The sequence below is a fragment of the Prionailurus bengalensis genome, chromosome B3 (genome assembly GCF_016509475.1).
Source record: "Prionailurus bengalensis isolate Pbe53 chromosome B3, Fcat_Pben_1.1_paternal_pri, whole genome shotgun sequence".
Taxonomy (NCBI): domain Eukaryota; kingdom Metazoa; phylum Chordata; class Mammalia; order Carnivora; family Felidae; genus Prionailurus; species Prionailurus bengalensis.
In genome coordinates this window covers 136255630-136279215 of record NC_057355.1, presented here as the reverse complement: position 1 = coordinate 136279215, position 23586 = coordinate 136255630, and the positions used below count along the sequence as shown (strand labels likewise).

General features: G+C 47.7%; 1 protein-coding gene across 2 annotated transcripts in view; it reads right to left on the bottom strand.

Moving 5' to 3' along the window:
* Nucleotides 1-23586, bottom strand: part of SLC24A4 (solute carrier family 24 member 4) — a 172250-nt gene that overhangs the window by 5796 nt on the left and 142868 nt on the right. For both annotated transcript variants that reach the window (XM_043556876.1, XM_043556877.1), the window contains exons 13-14: nucleotides 6043-6209; nucleotides 1669-1783 (exon numbers count right to left, since the gene is read on the bottom strand). In XM_043556876.1, coding sequence (XP_043412811.1) covers nucleotides 1669-1783; nucleotides 6043-6209 — 282 coding nt within the window. The remainder of the gene's footprint in view (nucleotides 1-1668; nucleotides 1784-6042; nucleotides 6210-23586) is intronic.

Below are 23586 nucleotides of genomic sequence, written 5' to 3'. Positions count from 1 at the left end.
CAAGGAGGATCAAAGGAAGGTGAAGTCATAACTGAATTAGGACGGGCCCTAATGCAGGGACCGGTGTCCTCGTGAGGACAGGGAAGTCTGGACACAGACGCACACAAGGGGAAGACCACCACGTGCCCACGGAGGCAAAGACCGTAGAGACACAGCCTCAAGCCATTCGGTCACCATTACAAGCCAGGAGAGAGCCCTGGGACAGACCCTTCAGCCTTTGGAGGGAGCATGGGCCTGCTAACACCTTGATTTTGGACTTCAAAGTCTCCAGACCCGTGCGACAATCAATCTCTTGTTTCAAGCCACTGAGTTGTGGTATTTTCGCTATGGCAGCCCTAGGAAATGAATGCATTCACCTCAAAGGTCACTGGATCACACCCCGTTCGCCTCAGCTGCTGTCCCCACTGTCCCCATCCTCCTCAAGCCTCCAGCCTACGCCAACCACGTTCCCACACTTCTCTCCCCTCAGCTCTTACCTTCTCAGGACCGACCGACCCATCGACCAACCCTTTCTCCTAACTTGGAGGAATGAAAGGTCCTTTGCCGATTTTCCAGAGCTGACTTTCTCGTTGGGGACTTCTGTCCCCTCTGAGGTGTCATTCTGTGATTGGTCCCCACCTCCCGCCCCCCCTCCCCAAACTTTCACACTTTCCTTGGTGGATGAAGATCTATGGAAGTGCATGCTGGGTTGCTACCTCACCAGAGGAAACAGCCTTTATTCACTGCCCTTTACGGCTCTTTTGTTCTGCCATTAAACAGCATACAGGTTGACCCATGTCACATAGGGAGCCCTGACTTTAAGAATAGGAAAACAGAGGCACGTGGGTGGCTCAGTGGGTTAAGCATATGACTATTGATTTTAGTTCAGGTCATGATCTTGTGGTTCGTAAGATCGAGCCCTGCATCAGGCTCTGTGCTGACCACACGGAGCCTGCTTGGGACTCTCCCTCTTTCTCACTGCCCCTTTCCCACTCTGTGTGCCCCCCCACCCCCCCGCCTCTCTTAAATAAATAGATAACCTTAGGGATGCCTGGGTGGCTCAGTCAGTTAAGGGGCTGACTTTGGCTCAGGTCATGATCTCACGGCTCATGGGTTTGAGCCCTGCGTCAGGTTCTATGCGGGCAGCTCAGAGCATGGAGCCTGCTTCAGATTCTGTCTTCCTCTCTCTCTGCCCCTCCCCACTCGCACTCTGTCTCTCTCTCTCAAAAATAAACATTAAATAATTCTTTAAATAAACTAAAAAAAAAAAATAGGAACCAGATATAGGATATCCCTGCTTTGCCGTCCTGGAACCTGACGTCTTGTTACTGTTGTTACTGTTGTATTTGGTATAAGAAGTTGGAGCTGTTGTTACTATTGTTACTGTTGTATTTGGTATAAGAAGTTGGAGCTTCAGCTCTGTTCAATGTCGCACTGGTGACTTTAGAGCAAGTTCATTTTTATCCAAGTTTGCACAAGCAAATGCTTCCAAAGGGCTGGAGGCGTTATATCTTGGTAGTATTCTCTCCACGGATGGAATCTGCTGCATGATGCTTTCCCACCATCAGCTGGCTCCGTAGCAGGACTTATCAACTACCAGGCAGAAGAGCCATGAACTAGAACTCCGGTGGGGGCCGGGAGCCTGCACGGCGATGCTCACAGCTGTGGGGGCCGAGGCACCGTCCTTACCTTGTCTCGCCACGATTAAGCTGGCCATGCAGTCCGGAACACTTGTGCCTGCCGCCAGGAAAGTGATACCCATGATGACATCCGGGATCCCAAGCGTGTATCCAATAATGGTCACCTGCAGAAGACGGGGGACAGGAACTCACGGAGGAACACCCAGACCTTTGCTTACTCTGAGTGTTTTCCACTTGAACCACGGCACTGCTGTTTTATTTACTGTTTTCAAAAGTCTAGCAAACGCAGTAAGATGAAAACAAAAGTCACCTACCGTTTCTCAAGACCCACAGACAACCACTATTAACACTTTTCATGAGCCCGCGGCTCTCAAACTCCAGCATGTGGAAAATCTTCTGGGGAGGGAGAGGCTGGTTACAGTGCAGACTTCCGGGCCCCACCCCAAGTTTCTGATTCAGGAGGTCTGTGGTGAAGCCCAGAGTTTATATTCCTCACAAGTTCCCAGGTGGCCGGGACCCTCAGGCTACTCGTCTGGGAACCCGCTTGAAAACCACTGCTTTACAAAACATCCTTGACTTTCTCTTCGGGGTGTGTGTGCGAAAAAAAAACAGAATCAGATGACACTATCGACACAGATTTTGCAGCTACCTGTTTCATGTCATAATTGACGGTGAACACCTGTCCACCGCACATTCTCAACCACGACACTGTCTTAAACTGATGCACAGATTTCATTGCACGGCTCTGGAGCTTCAGCACATCCCTCACCGGTGGATATCGAGGTGGTCTCTTTCCCACTGCGTATAAGTGACATTTATTGAGCACTTGCTGTGTACCAGGTGTGTCCCGTGCACAATCTCAGGCTATTATCCCCACCCACTGGGGAGGGGCCACTCTCGGCGTGTTCATTTTACGCCCCAGGAAACGGAGGCTCAGAGAGGTTAAGCGGCATTGCCTGTGGGCACGAGGCTGGTGAGCCGTGGAGCAGGGATTCTGGGCCAGGTCTTTACGACTCTAAAGGCCATGCGCCAACCTCAACACCGCACACCTTGTGCGTACAGCTTTGAGTTCTTACTGCCTCCTTAGGATAAGCTCCAAGAAACAGAACCGCCGGAGGGAAGGACATGTGAGCTTTGAAGGATCTTGATGCTCGTTCACACAACTCCCCTGATAAACGCCTGACGCTTAAGAGATGGCTGGGGCCCTCAGTAGCAGCCAGATGGAAAGCCCTAGAAGCCTCTGGATAACCCCATTCAAAATACTCATTAGCTCTGGCTTGCTTCCCCATCTAAAAACTGGGAACACTGGCATCTCTTAGGGTAGTTCACATCTTGATGGATGGCTCCAATCCCAGTGAACAGTTGTTTGATTTAGACAAGCTGGTTTGCTTCTCTGAGCCTCAGTCCCCTCATCTGTAAAACAAGCTTGTTGATAAAGATTAAATGAGAAAGTGTGAGGTGACCATGCCTGGCCGGTGCAAGATGTCCGTAGGTGTATGTTTCCCTTCTCTTTCAGTCATTCACCTTACAATCCATAGGGGCAGAGAGAATGAGGGTGACCAGATTCACAGAGCTCAGAGAGCGCCAGATGAAGTAGGCTAAGTGCAAAGCTCAGCCCTGGAATGTAGTCAGAGCATGTGGACTGCAACAACATCCCTCCCGGGACAAAACTTTGCAGGGGGGTTTGAAGATGCCCACCTGCTGAAAGACGGTACCCAGCTCAGCATCACCAGGTACAGGGCAGAGCGCACACTGACAGGCCCGCCCTGGTCTCTGCAGGAAGAGACACCGAGGAGGCCAACATGGACTGCTGATCCATCAATCAATGTTCAGTCTACCTTGGCCATGATGGAGATCTCCCTAAGTACAACCAGGCCATGGCCGACTTGCTTTCAGTGAGGGATGCCAGACATCATAAACACAGGAGCCTGGGTTATTCTGACGTTATTGGATGCCTCCATTGTTTTTTTTCTTAAATCACTGAACTGTGTGGCTAAGAAGCCAAAGGGGTGGAAGAACAGAAGGAAGGCCTCGTGTGTGCGTGCGCCATCCAGGGTGCTTAGGACCGGAGAGGCCACCTGAGTGTCGCTTTGCCCTGGACTCCGGCCCTGGGTTCTCTGAGCCCACCTGATACTCAGGCTTCAGAAAGGGAAGCAGAGCTGAGTCCAGACTCTGGGGCTATCTGTTGTGACCTAGTGGAAGTCACGGCTCCCCTCCGGTCCTCAGTCTCCCCAACTGTGCAAGGGAGCTGGACACGGCAATCCCTTTTGAAGGACCCTCCGTTTTGACACTGGCATTCAAGAATCATTTCCCCTGAAGGCTTAGGGGTGAGGGATGTAAAAGCTGGTGGGAGTAAGGGGTGGGCAGGTGACCCTTCACTGTTCCCTGGCACACCGGTCAGGGCATAAGGAAAGTAAGCTCGTGTCCCTCTGGCCAGCACTTCTTGCTTCTGTAGAAATGAAGACTAATGTGGGGTGCTGTGAGCTATACAATTTCTACTATCAGGGTCATTCCATTCCCTCCAAACTAAGGCGGGTTGACGTTCAAAACTGTAGGTAAGGGGGCCCCAGCAAAGCGGTTCCTGTGACCCTGGCCAAGCCGCTGCCATGACTCTGCTTTAAGAAGTGTGGGTGGGGTCTGTAAGTCCAGGTGGTGTGGATGAGGGTGCTGTTAAATGTCCTGCCTCACTGCCAACTAATAGAGCAGATTTCAGAATACTGTTGTTTTCAGTAGAGAAGAAAAAGTCTCACTCAGTCATGAATTTGATCTTATGTAATTCTCATAACCCACCTGAATGTCATGGAATACTTTTTTTTTTTTTTTTTTTTTACTTGCAGTTGTTAGTTTGGGAACGCACTTTAATGAGAGAAACCACTGGATCCTTTTTATCGAACATAAAGATAGGCTGGCGTTAACCCTATTCAGAAAAATGTCAATTTACAAGTGCAATTCATTTAAGGAATCGTTTTCATGATCTTTGTCCTCCTTTTCTGGGGGTGGGGAGGGTTGGAGAGTAGCTATTTTCAACTCCTCCCATCCCAACACACACACACACACACACACACACACACACACACACACACACACACCCAGCATCTATAAGGACTTTAGCCTTTATCTGAACAAAGCATGGAAGCAGCATTGGCTGCACCTTGTGGTTCGAACAGCTGTTAGCTTTGGCCGTGATCAATCTGTCATGCTCAGACCACGATGCCCGAACAGACACTTCCACTCTCCCAATGACCCTGTGAGGCAGGGATGATCGTCCCCCTTTCGTAGAGGAGGTGACTTGTGGCTCTGGAAGCTGAGTCACCTGAGTTCGTGGCTTGTGAGTGGGAGATCTACGATTCAAATTCATTTCCATGTGATCCCACAGCCCTTTTCTCCCCACCACACTGCTCCTCTGGGGTTAAGGGAAAGGCGGCCCCTGTGCCTCTCAAACCAAGACTCTCTGCCCTCTGCAGCTGGTGTCAGGCATCAGGCTCTCCGCCTGAAATGTCTACACTGCGGTGTGAGCTGCTGACAGGTGAACTTTCACAGCAACAGAAACAGCTGTCTGTCACTGCTCCTCTCCTGCTCCTGGGCTCCCTGCGTGGAGCGGAAGGGGGGGGACCCCATGGGGTGGCACACGGAGCAAGGGGGAAGGGGCTCCTGCTTGGCCCGCCCCAGGGGGCTGTCCCACGTGGCCCAGAGGAGCTTACAAGGAACTGTGCCAATGCTTCTCTGCCTGCAAAACGTCTGTCCCCATGGCATCAGAAAGCTCCAGTAGGAGACTGATAGGCAGCTCGGGGTCACGGCTGAGATCATGGACTCAGGACCCAACACTGGGGACTAACCCCAACTCTAGACCTTACTGATTATGTAACTAATTGTGCCCTAGTTGGTAGTCGTGCAAGGGGGCCGATGACTCCATCTGGATGCCTCAGTTTCCTCCTCTGTAAAATGGGCAAAATAAAAAACACCTACCCCATCGGGTTGTCATGAGGGCAGGGGTTCCGGAAAGGGCTGCCTTGTGTTGTCTCCCTCACGTTCCCCCCAGGGACCCTGGAGAGGAAGGGGGCCTAGTGACTAGCCCCCCAGAGATCCTTATACAGCAGCCACACCAGCCCCGCCGTATTCCTCTTTGCACGGCACCCGGGCAGCATGTCTCACAATCTCCGTGTGAAGGTCTGTCTCCCTCAACGCGCCCCAACTCCTGCCTGGAAGGCAAGCGCCACGCGGTCTCTATCTGGGCGCCCCCGGTGCACGGCACTGCCCCGCGCTCCTCTGCTGAACCTTTCTACCCAGCGACATGCCAACGGCTGCGAAGGGAGGGACTTGCACAGCAGTGCCTGAGGCCGCTCTTTGAACCCAGCTCTCCCAGCCCCCAGCAGGTGCCGGGCAGGGGCTGTGCCTACAGTCCGCCCTCGCTTCCTCCACTCACCAGCCACACCATCAGGTAGGAGAAGACAGCAATCCACAGCGTGGCGGTGATGAAGGTGACCATGAAGTACTTCTCCCAGCGGGACTTGCTGCAGTTGGGGATGGTCACGCACAGGAGGAAGATGAGCGGCCAGGTGAACACCCACTTGGCTTTGTCCCCTCTTGCCTCTGCAGGGGGCGGAGCCGGGGGCGGGGCGGGGCGGGGAGAGAAACACATGCCGGTTATACACCTGCCAGTCTACCTGTCCCTTTCGTTTCTCAAGCCGAACAAGACAACGCCCCCAGTGTGAGCCCCTGAACTCAGAAGTACACGCCTCCATAATGGCACCCTGGAGGCGATCTCAATAAGACAAGCCGGTAAGTGTCTGCTGACCGAATAACTTCCGTCAGTCCAGATCTTTCGTTCGTCAGAGTAAAGGAAAGCGAGACCCAGAGCCGGAACGGATTTGCCCAGGAGAGCTGGAGGGGGGGCTGTGGGATACGGTGGGCTCTGCAATCAGACAGACCCGGGTCGGTGTCCAGACGACCTTGAGCAATCCCATAACTCCCCCGCACCCCCCCCAACAGCAAGAGTTGTAGTAACAACAGTGCTATAATCAGTAGACGGAGTCTTTGCTGTGTGGAGCAGGCATAGGGCTAACTAAGCGCTTTGCCTTTTAGTGCTTTCTTCATGTGTTGAGCGGGAACGTTTTCTCTTTCTTGGGTGTTCCAAGAACGACATGATGTACACAAAACACACGCTGCGGCATACAGTAGGTACTTTGGAAACCTCAGCTCCTTTGTTCCAAGATCATATGCTCGGCTCGTTGCAAATGCGAGACTAAGGTGTGGGTGTCCTGGCTGGCAGGTAAGACCTCACTGGCCCCTACCGACAGAATCGACAAACAATTCATCCATGGAGAAGTGGCTTCAATTAGCCTGTGTGCAAGCCTGGTGTCCTTAATTAGCCACTGAGTATGGGTGCACATGCAGACTCACAGTCAGCTTGTGGCCAATGAAACAGTGGAGGACGGACTTCTGAGGAGTCTCTCCTCCATAAAAGCAATGAGAACATTGGCAAAAATGGTCAGATCCAGCCTTTTTCAGAACTCTGGAAATGGACCAAAGGCTTGTAGTAATCCAGGCAGAGTTCACTTAAGAAAACTGGCTGCATATCAGTGAGAACAATGAGCTTTGTGGAGTGTTAACTTGCTCTTTTTCCATTCCTTCCCACCAGCTCTGGAGTAGCCTTGAAAACCATCATCCCCGGCATCCGCCGCAGGGGGCGGGACAAGGCTGGAGCCCCTTCAAGTCCATTCTGGGAGAACTGGCATCTTCTGACCTGTCTGGTGGTTTCCTGGAAGATCCCACTTCCAAGGTTGTCTTTATTTTTCCTGCATCAGAGCTCAGCCAGTGTGAACAGCTTTTTCCTTGGAGGCATTTGTTGAAAAGAATCAGAGGCAACTGCTGAACATCACAGTGTCCACGGGGGTGGATAACAGTTAAGACAGACAATAAGCTGACCAAACAGCTTAAAAAAACAAATCGGGGAATGGGATGCCTAGCGAGGGCTTTGAAAAGCTCCTACATATCTTGGTATCTAAAGACCAAAACCATATGCCCATGGTTATTCACATGCTCGGTGAAGATTTGAGAATGCCCTAAACCGTCACTTCTGCCTCAGGGTGAGCCTCCGAGCAAGCAAGGAAGTAAAGACTAAGGTACATTTGTAAACTTCCTGCCTCAGTGTTGAAGGTATGCCTCCAAACACACACAGAACTCATGAGCAAAGCCTGGAAGATTTGTTTTGATCCAGGCATCTAGAGAAATCTCTGTGCAATCATTAGATGACCGTCAAAGAACCTGGAAGCTATCTCAGGGGCTACAGCGAAGAAGAATACAGATTTTACAGAATTAGCTGAGAAAATTCACAAAACAAACATCACCAATAAGCAGTGGCAACAAGCAGCCCTGGGAAGGGAGAAGAATCTGATGTCTAGCATCATCAAATTATTATTTTAAATGCCCAGTCTTCAACAAGAAGAAATCATGAGACATGCAAAGAAACAAGAAAGTATGGTCCATACATAGGAAAAAAATCAGTCTATAGAAACTATCTCTGAGGAATTCCAGACACTGGATTTACTAGACAAAGACTTTATTTTTTTATTAATTTTTTAAAATGTTTATGTATTTTTGAGAGGCAGAAAGAGACAGAGTGTGAGTGGGGGAGGGGAGAGAGAGAGGGAGACACAGACTCCAAAGCAGGCTCCAGGCTGAGCTGTCAGCACAGAGCCCGATGTGGGGCTTGAACTCACGAACTGTGAGATCATGACCTGAGCCAAAGTTGGACGCTCAACCGACTGAACCACCCAGGTGCCTCTATTTTTTTTTATTATTATTTTAAAGCTTACTTATTTATTCATTTTAGTAATTTCTACAGCCAACGTGGGGCTTGAACTCACCACCCCGAGACCAAGAGTCGCATGCTCTACTGACTGAACCTGCCAGGCACCCCTAGACTAGGCGGTTCTATAACCACTCCACAACGGAAAGAAATTAGAAATCAGCAACAGAAGGAAAACCAGAAGTTCACAAATATGTGGAAATTAAACAACATGCTCCTAAATAACCAATAGGTCAAAAAATAAATCAAAAGGGAAATAAGAAAATTCTTTGAAATGAATGAAAATGAAAATACAACATAACAAAACTTATGGGATAATAGGAAAGGCAGTGCTTAGAAACTGGTAGCTATAAATGACTATAGTAAAAAAGAGGAAAGATCTTAAATCAATGACCTAACATTTCTCCTTAAGAAACAAAAAAAAAGGGCACCTGGACGGCCCAGTCAGTTAAGCATCTGGCCCTTGATTTTGGCTCAGGACATGATTTTGTGATTCATGGGTTCGAGCCCCATGCTGGGCTCTGCACTGATAGTGTAGAGCCTTCTTGGGATTCTCTCTCTCTCTGCCCCTACCTGCTCGTGTTTTCTCTCTCTCTCAAAATATATAAACATTAAAAAAAAGAAAAAAAAGAGCAAATTAAGTCTAAAGAAAGCAGAAGAAAGGAAATCATCGAGATTACAGTAGAAATAAAAAAAAGTGAAGAAAGAATAAAACTAAAAGTTGGTTCTTTAAAAAGATCAATGAAATTGACAAACTGTTAGCTAGGCTGACCATGAAAAAAAAAAAAGGGAGAAAACTCAAGTTACTAAAATCAGGAATGAAAGAAAGAGATAGTTATGAGCCTCGCGCAAATAAAAAGAATTATTGAAGAAATATTATGAACAATAGTGTGGCAACAACTCACATAGCTTAGGTGAAACAGATAAAATCCTACCAAGACAGAAACAGCAAAGCTGGCTGAAAATGAAAAAAAATAATCCAAGAAGATTTAACAAGAAATTGACATAGTAACAACAACAACAACAACAACAACCCTTATAAGTTTACAGCCTTAAAGTACAGCCAGGACCAGATGACTTCACGGTGATTTCTACCAAATGTTTAAAAAAGAATTAGCATGAATCCTTCACAACTCTTCCAAAAGGTAGAAGAGCAGGGAACGGTTCCCAATTTGCTCTATGATGCCAGTATTATCCTGGTAACAAAGCCAGACATCAAGAGAAAAGAAGCAGACCAATATCCTTATGAACACAGATGCAAAACTCTTTAGCAAAATTCTGCCAAACCGAATCAAGCAAACATATAAAAAGGATCATAATCCCATGATGAAGTGGGATTTATCCCAGGAATGCAGGCTTGGTTCAAGTATGAACTTCAATCAATTCAGCATACCATGTTAATAGAATAAAGGAAAAAAAAAAAAAAGCTGCACAATCATGTCCACTGAGGCAAAGAAAAAAACAAAAAGGTATTTGACCAAATCCAACACCTTTTCATGATAAAACACTCAACAAACTAGGAAGAGATGAGAATTTCCTCATCCTGATAAAGGGCATCTACAAAAACCCCGATAGCTAACACAGTTAATGGTGGAAGACCGAAAGCTTTCAACAACATGAGGATGTCTGCTCTGATCATTTCGATTCAACACAGTACTGCAAGTGTTAGCCAGGAACGCTAGGCAAGAAAAAGAAGTCAGTCATTCAGCTTGGAAAGAGAAAGTAAAAACTATCCTTATTTGTACATAGCATGATCTTGTAGAGAGAACATTCTAAGAAGTCTACACACACACACACACACAATTACAATAAACAAATTTAGCCAAGTTGCAAGATATAAGATCAATATACAAAATTAAATTGTATTTCTACACACTGACCATGAACAATCCAAAAATGAAATTAAGAAAACCAGTTCCATTTACGATAGCAGCCAAAAAAAAAAAACCCCAAAATCAAAACAACAACAACAAACTTAGGAATACATGTAACAAAAATCCGAGATTTATATGCTGAAAACTACCAAACAACATTGAAGGAAAGTTAAAAAGCCTTAAATAAATGGAAAGACAACTGTACATTAAATCAGAAGATTTAATATAAAGATGGAAATGTTCCCCCACAAACTGATCTATAGGTTCAGTGCAATCCCTGTTAAAATTCTAGCTGACCTTTTTTTGTAAAAATTGACAAGCTGTTGCTAATATTTATATGGAAATGCAAGGGACTCAGAATAGCCCAATCAATCTTGAAAGAAGAACAAAGTTGGAGGACTTACATGCCCTGATTTTATAATTTACTGGAAAGCTGCAAGCACTCAACAAAATGTGCTACTGACATAAGGATTTATCTATCAAAGGAATAGAATTTTGAGTCCAGAAATAAACTAACTCATCTATTTAAGGTGAATTCATGGGGCGCCTGGGTGGCGCAGTCGGTTAAGCGTCTGACTTCAGCCAGGTCACGATCTCGCGGTCCGTGAGTTTGAGCCCCGCGTCAGGCTCTGGGCTGATGGCTCAGAGCCTGGAGCCTGTTTCCGATCCTGTGTCTCCCTCTCTCTCTGCCCCTCCCCCGTTCATGCTCTGTCTCTCTCTGTCCCAAAAATAAATAAACGTTGAAAAAAAAATTTTTAAGGTGAATTCATATTTAAAAAGGGTGTTAAGGCTATTTAATAGGGAAAGGACAGTCTTTTAAACAAATGGTGCTGGGACACCAGTATATCCACCTGCAAAAGAATGAAATTAGATCCCTCCCTCAAACCACATACAGAAATCAACTCAAAATGGATCAAAGGTCTAAATATGAGGTGAAACTATCAAACTTTTAGATGAAAACAAGGGCATAACTCATGCCATTGGATTAGGCAACGGTTTCTTAAAAGACACACACACAAAGAAGAAATAGATAAATTGGATTTTACCAAAATTTAAAAATTCTGGCTTCAAAAGATACTATCTAGGAAGTGAAAGACAATCTACAAGATAGAAGAAAATATGTGGAAATCATATAAAGTTCTAGTTGGCAGAATATACAAAGAATTCATCACTTAACAACAAAAAAAATCTCAATTTGAAAAGTAGTCCTAGGATTTGAATAGACAGTTCTCCAAAGAAAACATAAAAATAGTCAAGAAGTATGTGAAAGGATGCTCAACATATTTTGTCATTAGGAAATGGCAAATAAAATGGCTTTGTGCCCACAAGAATGGCTATGCCAAAAAGGACAGATAATAATATTGGCAAAGATGTGGGAGGAAATGTAAAATGGAGCTGCCTCCTGGAAAATAGTTTGGTAGTTCCTCACTATGCCTGCACACAAAAAACTTCTATTCGAATGCTCATCGCAGCATCACACACAATTGCCAAAAGGTAGGAACGACCCAAGTATCCATTAAACAGTGAGCAAACAAAATGAAGAATAAAAACCCAGTGGAATATTATTCATCCATAAAAAGGAATGAGGTACTGACCCACACTGCCATAGATAAATCTGGAAAACATTGTGCAAAATGAACGAAGGCGGACACAAAAGGCCACATGTCATGTGAGTCCATTGATACGAAATGTCTAGAACAGGCCAATCCAACAGAGACAGAAAGATTAATGGTTGTCAGGGGATGGGGGGAACCAGAGTGTTCAAGGGTGTGGGGTTTTTTCGGGGGGGGGGGGAGAAAATTATCTGGAAATCTACAGGGATGATGGCCGAACAACTTTGCAAATACACTGAAAACCACTGGGCTGTCCACTTCATAAGGGTGAATTTTGTGATACACGAATTATGTCTCAGTAAGAAAAGGAACTGCAAAGTAGGCTGGCAGAAACTCTACTAGCTTTGCATGTCTGTGCTTGAATCTTCCTAAATCATCAAAAGCATATTTGCTAAGAAACCCTCCCCCCAGCCTGCTCATAATAATGAACAGAATATGGTTAGCTCAAAAATCAGCAAATCCATTCACGTATCCGTCCTAGAGACTTCATCAGAGAAACATTCGTCTTCCCCGATCTTCCTCTACATACATACATACACCTTTCTGTGCCTTGTGGTCTTCGTGCAAAGGGCAGAAAGGTTTCCTGCCTGATTGGTTTGTCCACAATTCCTGGCTCTTCCCTCGTGAGCCCCCGCCCCAAGTCATCGAGGCTGCTGGGGAACGCCTAGGGCATCTCCAGAACTGAACCAAAACTCCGTATCTAGGGGAAGAATTCACTTCAGGGAACTGTTAACTCGGAACACTTAAATTCTCGGGCGCATCTTTGGAGATCTATACAAATGCCACAGCAGAAAGATCGTTTTCTTATTTTCACAGACACAACATTGTGTTGTGATTCTGCATGGTATGGGTTTCACATCTGGTTTGGACATCTACCCTGAGCTGGCCCCACCCAGCTGGCAAGCTCACGACCCACCATTGTTTTCTATAAAACAATGCTCCATCAGACCTGCTCTGTGCTTTTTCAACTGTTGGATGAGACCCATTGGTGGATTGTGAAATCAACTTAAGCGGGTGGCAACTAGCATTTTCTTTAAAAGAAGTAAACATTAAGAGTTCTGATCTATAGTAAGAATGAACTATTATCCCATGAGATTTGCTTCCTTTTTATGGATATTTGTATGTAAAATACTTATTGCTGAGGATCATGGTCAAAATATGGAAAACTGTGGAGTGCTCATGCTGTGCCCCCCTCGCCCCCACTATCCTACATACACCTTCCACCTGTCTGCAGACTCCCCATTGTTCGGACTCTTCTGGAAAACCTTTCCTCATTAACTCAGTCCCTCATGATCTCTTTCTACAGTAACCGCTTTGAATTTTAAGAACACATAGATGTTTGTGAGTTACTGAAACTACCCAAGCTGACCTATGGCCTTACTGCCCAAATCCACCATCCACACCTTTCCAGGATAGGGTGCAAACACGGCTGGTAGCAGCTTCTGGTGCCTTCTGCAGTAGCCTGGAGCATACGATTAGCAGGAGGTGACGCACTGTCCTACTTTCTAATAGCTGGCACTGCATAATTCAGCACTTTATGTACCGTTTTTGTTCCCAGATTGCTGTGTATGCTGAAGTGCAATAGTTAAAAGGCCAGGGACAAGACAGGCAGTGGGCAAAAGGCCTGGCATCTGACACGGGTTCAAATCCAGCTGGGTAACTCATCAGCTATGGGTCATAGGGCAAGCAGTCCCCCCAAACCCCTTTTCCTGACCTCAGATGGGGGTGATGATAACGAACTGGGGGCTTGGGAACAAGACAGTACTTGTCAGTGCACTGGGGCTGTGAAATACTGACCCAGCTTCAGATATTGTAGGGAGCTATCACCATGGCTCTCGGTGTCGGCTCAGATGTCACGGTCACTTGTATGAGTTCTGAAGCCAGAGCGCAAGATGCTCACAGGCAAAGACTTTCTGGATCCTTACATGCTTGTGTCCTTGGCAGAGTCCAAAACATGAGAAATGATTGGGAAACCAAGGTCCAGCCAGGATATAGAGACGAGAAGAGGAAAAGACCATCTGACATAAAAACTAATTTAAAAAAAAATCTCACAGAGCAGATGTAAGAATTCTCATTTGAAAGAATCCTCTCTTCCCAGGAGGGGATTTCTATAGATCATGCTGATGAAATGGGATTTCCTCAACTTCTCTGAGAGAACAGGACATGTCACGGGGATGTATTACCGGAATAGAGACAGAGAACCCTCTGGGGAAAGGAGGTGCAAATGTCCTGGAAATGCCCAGGCCTTGCTGGGTGGCTGGGCATGGGAATTGGGATTCACCGAGATTCCTAGGACAACTGTGACAGCAATCCTGATGGGGGGAGGCATTTTCTCCCAGTCACGTTTGTGCTCTTGTCTGCCACTGGCCCAGGGGTGGTTTCTATCAGACTGAGTTAATCAGAGTCTGCTTCCCAGGATCAACTTGAGACCAATGGCAGCGTGTGGGCAAAACTGTGAAGTGAGGGTAGGAGAGGCAGAAGGATCAAGTTTCAGGGGCAAGGGCTGAAAGAGAGGCAGAAAAGGGGGCTAGGTCGAAAGGGGCCTGCCTGATCATGTTTCCTGGCCCTGCTTGGTCCCGAGCCCTGCCTGCACCAGCCCCGGAAAACACATATGTACCTTTCTCAGAAATTTCCCTTTCCTGTTTGGGGGGGCTCTAGCTGGTTTTTGTTTCTGGTAGCCAAAGGGTCCTAAGCAGCAGTGAAGACAGAAACAGCCCTGCTGTAGGAGGGGTTTTTCATCCTGCTACCCTGGCCGGAAACTTCTCACTCCTTGTTTTAATTCTGTGCTCACCACGCAGCCTCCTGCCCCAGGATGTGGTCTCCTGACATGTCCACCAGGCTGGGCCCCAGCTCGATCATCTGCAAAGTGAGGACGAGGCTACATCATTCGTTCTCAGGACTTGCTGAACAACCATATCACCTGGGGTGGAGGGTGTGCTTAACATAGTTTCCTGAGCCCTACTGAGGTCCTACAGACTCTTTCTGCTTTAATGCCTTCAAGGCTGTGCTCAAATACACGTTATCTTGCCAAATCCAGATCTAGTGTGTTTTAAAATGCACCTAGCATTGGTTTTAATCAGGTATGGTAAGATGCACAAAAATGATGGTTTTTTTATGTATGAAAGTTTTTATATTCACAGATCCCTAGCAACAGGAGGTGAGGCATGCCACGCTGGGGAAGGACCAGGGTTGGTCAGCAGACAGAAGGAACAGGCGGAAAGCACTGGGCAGGAGCCTTTATTGGGATTTCCATGGGAAAGAGCCGGTACAGTGGGAAGGCTTAGGATTGGCTAGTTTGAATAACGTCCGCAGGCTCTGGGTGTCAAGGCCATCTCTAATTATCTGGTATTTGACCCTGGGGTGGTCAGGGCAGAGGAAAACTGCCTCGTGGGGTGGGAGAGGCAGACAGGGGTGGCGGTTCAGAGTACTGGGATCTGGATTGGTTAGTTTGCGTATAAAAGGTGTGCTCCTGGATAAGTTAGTAGTATGCAATCTCTAAAAATCAGCAAGTTCAAGTGCTTCTGGGTTGTACTGGCCAGCACCCATTCCTTTACCGGTAGCAGCACGCTACTGTTCCTTTAGAGAGACAACCCCCCATTACCACATCAGCCCATGTGGCTTGGAGGGCTGACTCCACCTCCTACCTCTATGGGTGGGTGTGTGATTCAAGCTTGGCTGATCATGTGTCCCATAAATACTTGATGTGTGCATTCTCTGTGCTAGGCACCATTCTCGGTAGTGGGAATCCAACAGTGAACAAGACAGCAACCCTTTCCACCAGAGGGGTTTACACAGGTTTGGGGCTGGGCGCACGAATAGAGCGTCAACCCCGGGGATTTTGCTGGGAATCGCTGCCTCTAATATCCACTGTCCCTTCCTTCTTATTAAAGGAATCCTATTACGTGTGCAACATTTTCCAGCTAGAAACCTTAAGTTCCTAGGCTTTCCTGCGGGTAGGAGGGGTCACAGACGGTGCTAGCACTGAGATGGAAGGGCAAGTCCACAGGGTGGAGCTTCCAGAAAGGTGAATATTTTCCTGAGGAGACAAGACTAGTGACACGGGTCTTCTGCCCTCCGTCCTTCCTCCTTGTTCCTGGCTGAAACACGGGCACACCAGAGTTGCAGGAGCCAACTGGCAACCCTGAAGACAAAAGCCACCCACTAAGGATGGAGGAACAGAAAGGGGACACTGATGATATGCTAGAGCTACAAGACTAACTTCGACTCCCTAACTTCAGGGCTTCTTTCTTGTTAGGTAACAAGAACCCCTTGAGGCGAAGGTTCGGTCACTTGAATTTTCTGTTACATGCAGCTGAATGCAATGTTTAACTCAGACAGGGGCACAGCCTGTGCAGTGAATTAACCCAATGGGATGGGAGCTTGGACGGCTGGAGGCCATCTCTGTAAGATGCCCAAGGATGAAGCCACCCCAGGGAAAGCACCGCCCGGAGACGGACGGTGTCTTGTAACCATCTGAGCCCAACGTTCAGCTTTGCCTGAAGGTAGATTCTCCCAGAGAACTTGCCACTATGGGCTTTTTGGCTCAAACCAGCCTGAACTGGGTTTCTCTAACAGTAAAAGAGTCTGGACTGATTCATGGGTGAAATGAGTTTTTGGGGGGCGGGGAGCTGCAAGGGTAATGCAGCAGTGTCTATGCCTCGGGACATCTCCCCCAACACCACCAACAGCAGCCCCTGCTGGCTCCCACTGCCTTTCCTTCAAGTTCAACGTCGGGGACATCTGAGATGCTCTGCACAGACTCCCACTGACGTGCAAACACAAGAGAAAGAAGGGCTGCAGCTGTTTGTGTCACTAAACTCTCAGGTTTTTCTTCTGAAGTAGAAAATTACAATATAATTATGTGGCAAAAATCCTTAAAATGAACTGTAACAAAACAGATGGCTAATCATACTGGAGGCAAAAATTGAGAACGGATACAATTGCTGATGAAAATCTCAAACACATTCATTTGGACAGTTCTCTAGACACGCCAACTAAGGGAGTGGTTAACTTGTGGCACGTGGGGCTGTGTGTGCCTGCACGATAGAGGTCCACGAACCCTGGGGCTGGGAGTGTCTGCACGACCTAGGGAGTGTAGCCATAGACCAGGGGTCCTCAAACTTGAGGTTAAATCTGAATCCTCTGGAGAGCTCCTTAGATGCTCCCCAGAGCTAATGGCTTGGCAGGTCTGGAATGGGGGACCCAAGAATTTCCATTTCTAACAAGATCCTAGGTGCCTTGCTTGTACTGGGACCACACTTTGGGAACCACCATTTCTGATGAACTCCGTATTGAAAAACAGCATGTAATTAACAAACTAAAAATTCACCCATTTAAATGTACAATTAGTGAGTATTTGTATATTACGAAGCTGTGTAGCCATCACCACTATATAATTCCACATGGTTTTCATCACTCCCAAAAGAAACCCTGTACCCATCAGCAATCGTGCCCCATTCCCCCTCCTCTCTTCAAACTCTGGCAACCACTGACCTGCCTCTACAGATTTGCCTATTTTGGACAGTCCATATAAATGGAATCACAATATTTATCTGTGTCTGCCTTTCACTTACATGTGTTTCCAAAGTTCATCCATGTTGTAGCAGGTATCGGTATTTCCTTCCCTTGTATGGACGAATAATATTCCATTGTATGACTACACCATATGCTTACCTGTCATCACTTGATGGGATATTTGGATTGTTTCTACTTCTTGGCTACCATGATTGAGGCTATGAACATTCATGAACAAGTTTTTGTGTGGACACAGGTTTTCATTTCTCTTGGGCATACAGCTAGGGGTGGAATTGCTGCGTCATAGAGCAACTCTGTGTTTAACTCTTTGAGGAACTGACAGAGTACTTCCCAAGAGGCTGAACCATTAGGCATTTCTAACAGCAGCGTGTGAGGGTTCCAATAGGTCCGCATCCTTGCCAACACACTTTCTCTTTTGAACCTTGCCATTCTAGCGAAGGGGTATTTCACTGCAGTTTTGATCTGCATTTCCCCGATGACTAATAACGTTCAGCATCTTCTCGTGGACTTACTATTTGTACATCCTCTTTGGAGAACTGTCTATTCAACTCCTCTGCCCATTTTTAAAATTAGGTTGTCTTTTTGGTGGTGAGTTCCAAGAGTTCTGTATATATTCAAGGTACTAGATCCTTATCAAAATACGATTTACAAATGTTTTATCCCATTTTATGAGTTGTCTTCTCATGTTCAGTGTCCTACAAATCACAAAAGTTTTACATTTTGATGAAGTGCAGTTTATGCTTTTCTTTGGCTACTTATGGTTTAAGAATCCATGGTCCAATCCAAAGTCATGAATGTGGACACTTCTAAGAATGTGTTTTCCTCTAAGACTTTCATATTTTTCGCTATTACATTTAGGTCTCTATTTCGTATTGAATTATTTCGACGTGAGTTTGGGATACAACTTCACTTTTTTTTTTTTTTTTTTGTGGTTATTTTCCTAGCACCATTTGAAGACTCTTCTTTCCCCATCGATCTTGGCACTCTTATCAAAAATTACTTGACTTTAAAAGCATCGGGTGTATTTCAAGACTCTCAATTCTATTCCATTGATCTACACTTCTGCCCTTATTTTAGAACTAGTCTTGGTTACATCTTCGTAGTAAATGTTTTTACGTTTATTTATTTTGAGGCAGTGAGAGTGCACAAGTGGGAGAGGAGCAGAGAGAGAGAGAGGGAGAGAGAGAGAATCCCAAGCAGGCGATGCAGGGCTCGAACCCATGAACTGCAAGATCATGACCTGAACTGAAACCAAGAGTCGGACACTTAACTAAGTACCTAGACACCCCTGTGGTAAATTTCAAAATCAGGAAGTGTGAGTCCTTTAACTTTGTTCTTTTTCAAGATTGTTTTGGCTATTCAGGGTCTCCTGCATTCCCATATGAATTTTAGGATTAGCCCACCAATTTCTTGCAAACAACAACAAAAAAAGCGAGATGGGATTTTCATTGTTCAGGATCTGAAGATCAATTTGGGGACTTATGTTATTTAAAATATTTTTTTTAATTATTAAATGTTTATTTTTGAGAGAGCAGGGAAGGGACAGAGAGAGAGGGAAACACAGAATCCAAAGCAGGCTCCAGGCTCCAAGGTGTCAGCACAGAGCCCAATGTGGGGCTTGACCCCACGAACCTTGAGATCATGACCTGAGCCAAAGTCAGATGCTCAACCGACTGAGCCACCCAGGCGCCCCTCATTTAAAAGATTTTAAATCTTCCTATCCAGAACATGGAATCTAGATCGCTGAGGTCTTTCAATGATATTTCGTAGTTTTTAGTATGCACTTCTTATGCTACCTTTGTTAAAGTTATTCCTAAGTATTTTATTCTGTTTGATGTGATTATAAATGAAATTGTTTTAATTTCACTTTCAGGTTAACGGTCACTGGACAGAAATACCACTAAAATTTGTACATTGCTCTTGCATCCTGCAAATTTACAGTTTTTTGGTGGATTCCTCAGGATTTTCCGTATGCAAGATGTTATCTCTGAATAGTTTTGCATTTCCTTTCTCATCTGGAGGCCTTCTATTTTTTCTTGCCTGTTTGCCCTGAATAAAGGCTCCAGCACAATGTCGGACAGAAGTAGTGAGAGTGACGTCTTGGTTTTGGTTCCTGATCTGAAGGGGAAAGCTTTCAGCCTTTTCACCGTTAAGCACGATATTAGCCATGGGGTTTTTGTAGACGTCCTTTATCAGGTTAAGTTTTCTTCTATTCCCAAGTTTGTCACGTGTGTGTGTGTGTGTGTGTTTTTTTTTTTCCATCAAGAAAGGGTGTTGGATTTTCTCAAACGCTTTTTCTCTATGGAGATGATCATATGTTTTTGCTCTTCAACAATGGGGTGTCTTGTTTTTCATACGTGGAGCCAATCCTGCACTCCCAGCCTAAATTTCATTTTAACTCCATTTCATAAAGAGGAAAGCAAAGTTCCATGAAGGGTGACTAGACTGCCCCCAACCTCACAGAAAACTAGAGGCAGAGCCCCACACTCTGCCTCCCCAGCCAGCGACCTCCAGGCTGGCCTTTGTGGAGGGGCAGGGGGTGAAGGTGAAGCACGGTCAAGGCTAGATCAATGACTGACCTCACCGTCACCCCAAATCTGCGTCGTGTCTTCACATCTTGGAGGTGGTTTGCACGCACACTCTCTCTGCTCTTCACATCAGCTTTTTGGCGGACATTCTCCCTATTTCACAGGTTAAGTACGTTGAGGTTTGGTGAAATTCAGTGACGTAAACATCTCAGAAAGCGAGAGGTAGTGCCAGGACTTAAAAGCAGATCTTCAACGTTTAGATCCTCAGTCCTTTCTACTCTATGGCTCGCCTGCCCTGAGTTCCCTGCTTTCAAGGCCTGGGGACACCAGCTGTCCATCCAGAGCCTTCAACTCTTAGCTCATGGCTGTGATCTAAACAGAAAAGTCCTCTGGAGAGGAAACCGTTAAAGTTTTCTTATTCCTTGGGGCAAGTGAACTTTAGAATCAATTTTTAGCTTTCAATACATTTTCATCCTTAGACTTAGATATCGTCCACATTTAGACTTAGCATTAAATTAACTGCTTTCTGGGGCACCTGGGTGGCTCAGTCAGTTGAATATCTGACTCTTGATTTTGGCTCAGGTCATGATCTCACGGTTCCTGAAATCGAGCCTCGCACAGGGCTCTGTGCTGACAGCGTAGAGCCTGCTTAGGATTCTCCCCCCACCCCACCTTTCAAAATAAACAAACGTGAGAAATAAATGAATTGCTTGCTTTCTGAGGGGCACAGAAGCTCCATAATTAACTGAGGCTAGACTGCCAGGTTCAAATCCCAGCTGTGGTGTATGCTGTGCGAACTTGGAAAGTACTAAGCCTCTCTGCGTCTTCAGTTTCCTCATCTGCAAAATGGGGAGAACCATGGTTCCTACCTCACAGCACTATGGAAAACTAAAAATGAGCCAACACAAGTGAGGTATTTAGAATAACACCCGGTGCTGGGGGGGGGCGTCTGGGAGGCTCAGTCAGTTAAGCATCTGACTTCAGCTCAGGTCATGATCTCACGATTCACAAGTTTGAGCCCCGAGACAGGCTGGAGCCTGGAGCCTCGTTCTGATTCTGCCCCTCCCCCATTCACGTTCTCACTCTCTCAAAAAAAAAAAAAACCATACAAAAATAATAACCCTCGTTGCCAAGTGAACACTAAACTTAGCTAGCTATTGTTGATGTTAACAATTGTATTAACTTCCACTTAATTGCATTCGGCTGCCAAGCACCGGGCTGGGTGTTTTTACAGAAAACAGGCTCAGAGAGCTACGGCAGCGTGCCAGAGGTCACACAGCTAAGAACTGACAGACCCAGGATTCCGACACCGAAGCCTCTTATGACCCCGTCCTGACTTCTGGAGGGTGGGTTTTGATCTTGAGGGCACTAGAGGGTCGAGGAGAGGCCGCATGGGAAGCAAACGAGGTCAGGACCACAAGCAAGCTGATCTGCCACGCTGAGGCTTGGGAGGGAGGGGAAAAATGAAAGCGAGGATGAGGAAGTAAACACCAGGCTTCAGCAAAGTCAGAGGCAGGCCCCGTTGAGGGCTGACACAACGATGCAGGCAAGCTGGGCACACGGGGACCCAAAGCCCAGGAAGGATGTACCTGGCAGCCCAGGGTGGAGGCCTTCCCCAAGGGAGCCACCTTGGCCTGGTCTCCATCCCCCCCACCCCCCAACACCGGCACAGCCAGGGGACAGACGTGGTAACGGAGAAGCGGGGTTGAGTTCCCTCGGCTGGTACAGACCCCCGGGCCCCCACTCCGGCCCTGTGGAGGCTCCACATCCAGCTCTGTGACTGGACGTAAATGGGTCCCAGAGCCGGGAGGTCTGGGGTTGGTGTGCCAATGTCCTCATTCTGAAGACCCCAAGTGAGGGCCAGCTCTGGACCCCACCTCAGGGATCTCAAGGCTTCCAGCAGAGAGGGTGGTTCTGTTCCCAGTCTCTGCTATGTGGCAGTGGGTGGACCCCCAGCCTCCCCGAGCCTCCACGTCCCCCTCCGGGAGATGGTGGTAAGTCCTTGGCCTCACCCCCCTCAAGGAAGCGTGGGGAGACCAAAGAAAAGCAGAACGTGCGGAGCTCATCGCCCAGTCTCTGAGGGCCTCATCCGAACTTGGAGGCCCCAGGAGCACGAAACAGAGGCCGCGCTAATCCCAGAAACACCAAGAGAGTCCAGAACACTCGCTGGCCTGCCACCCCCCACCAGCACACCACACCCTCTGGCCTTGAGCGTTCTGCACACTCTACAAGGACAGGGCAGGGCTGGTGGTTCCCAGTGTTTGAAAACCACACAGACCCAGCAGCCAGCCTCCTCCCTCCCCTTCCTTCCTGCTGCCCCTTACAGCTCAGGGCCGACACGCCACCTTAGCAGAAGGCCCTCTTGGCCCAAGTCAACAGTGGCACCAACGGACGGCACTTTGGAGTCGGGCAGGCCTGGGTGCCGGCCTCACCTGTGGCACCCCCTCTTCCGTGTGCAGCTTCCTGAGCCCCAGTCTGCTCATTCGGTAAATAGGGACGAACACCAACCACCAGCAGGGCTGCTGGGCAGTACCCTAAGTACTTAACATAAGGTGCTGAGCCCAGTGCTGGGGCCAGAGCAGCTGCCTGATGAAGCTAGAGTCTGGGGCCCCGCCCCTCCTGGGTCTCCCAGAGACAGAGCCATGCGCGTTCCTTGGCAGGTCCGGTCTGAGTCATCAGTAAACGCTGGGTTTACTGCTTTCCTCCCTGCTGCACTTTGGCTCTCGTGGAAGTGGATGTCCTGAGCCGGCCCTCCGCTCCCGTTCTAACCTCCCTCCGGTGTCTGCAGAGGTAGCTCCCTGACTCCCTTGCAGCTCCAGTCCCGGACTCAAAAGAGCGTCCGTCCTGTGAGAAGAGTGGAGGCGGGGCCAGGCTGCCTTCCTACTGCTTTAGAGGCACTCTGGTCAAGCAGGGCTCGGGGGATTACTGTGATTTGCTACAGGGCGTCCGTGCCCAGGCACTAGCTGCGTGGACATCAGAGACAGTCCGGAGGTCTGGCCATCGTCCCAGTGTCCAGTTTGTGTTGCTGTGGGAGCTGAGGCACAGCTGTGGCAGCGGCCTCCCGGTCCCTGGATCCCAGCTCTGATGGGAAGATCTTGAACTCAGCAGCTCTGTCACACCCTGGCTCCCCACCGCCCTGATTCTGGTGTGGCGGCGGTGGGAGCTGGCTCAGTGGGTGGGCTCCATCATCACAGCCGGTGTCCAGACTAGAGTGCCCTTCCCATGATCACGTAGGGCACCTACATCTCCTCTGTATTAACTTCTAGTCTAGAAGGGCTACAGCCACCATCTCCTGATAGCGCTAGAGGCAGCTGTCATGGGTCCGACGAGGGATGCGGGCGTGCATGTGCCCAGACCCTCCTGCTCAGGGCCACCCTTCTTAGGGGCCACCAAAGCCATGGTGGCTAGCACAGTAGACTGACCAGGGGTGGACATCTGACCTCTGGACCAATGGCATTCTCTCTCTCAGGACTGTGGAGTTCAGATACAGCACCAGTGAGCTAAGTTAGGGAGGCTGGAACTGTCACGGGTCGGTCTGGGGTCTACAGGAGGCCACAGTCTGCCACGTGGGCAGTGAATTTGAGAAGGCCAGTCTGCAGGCAAGGAAAA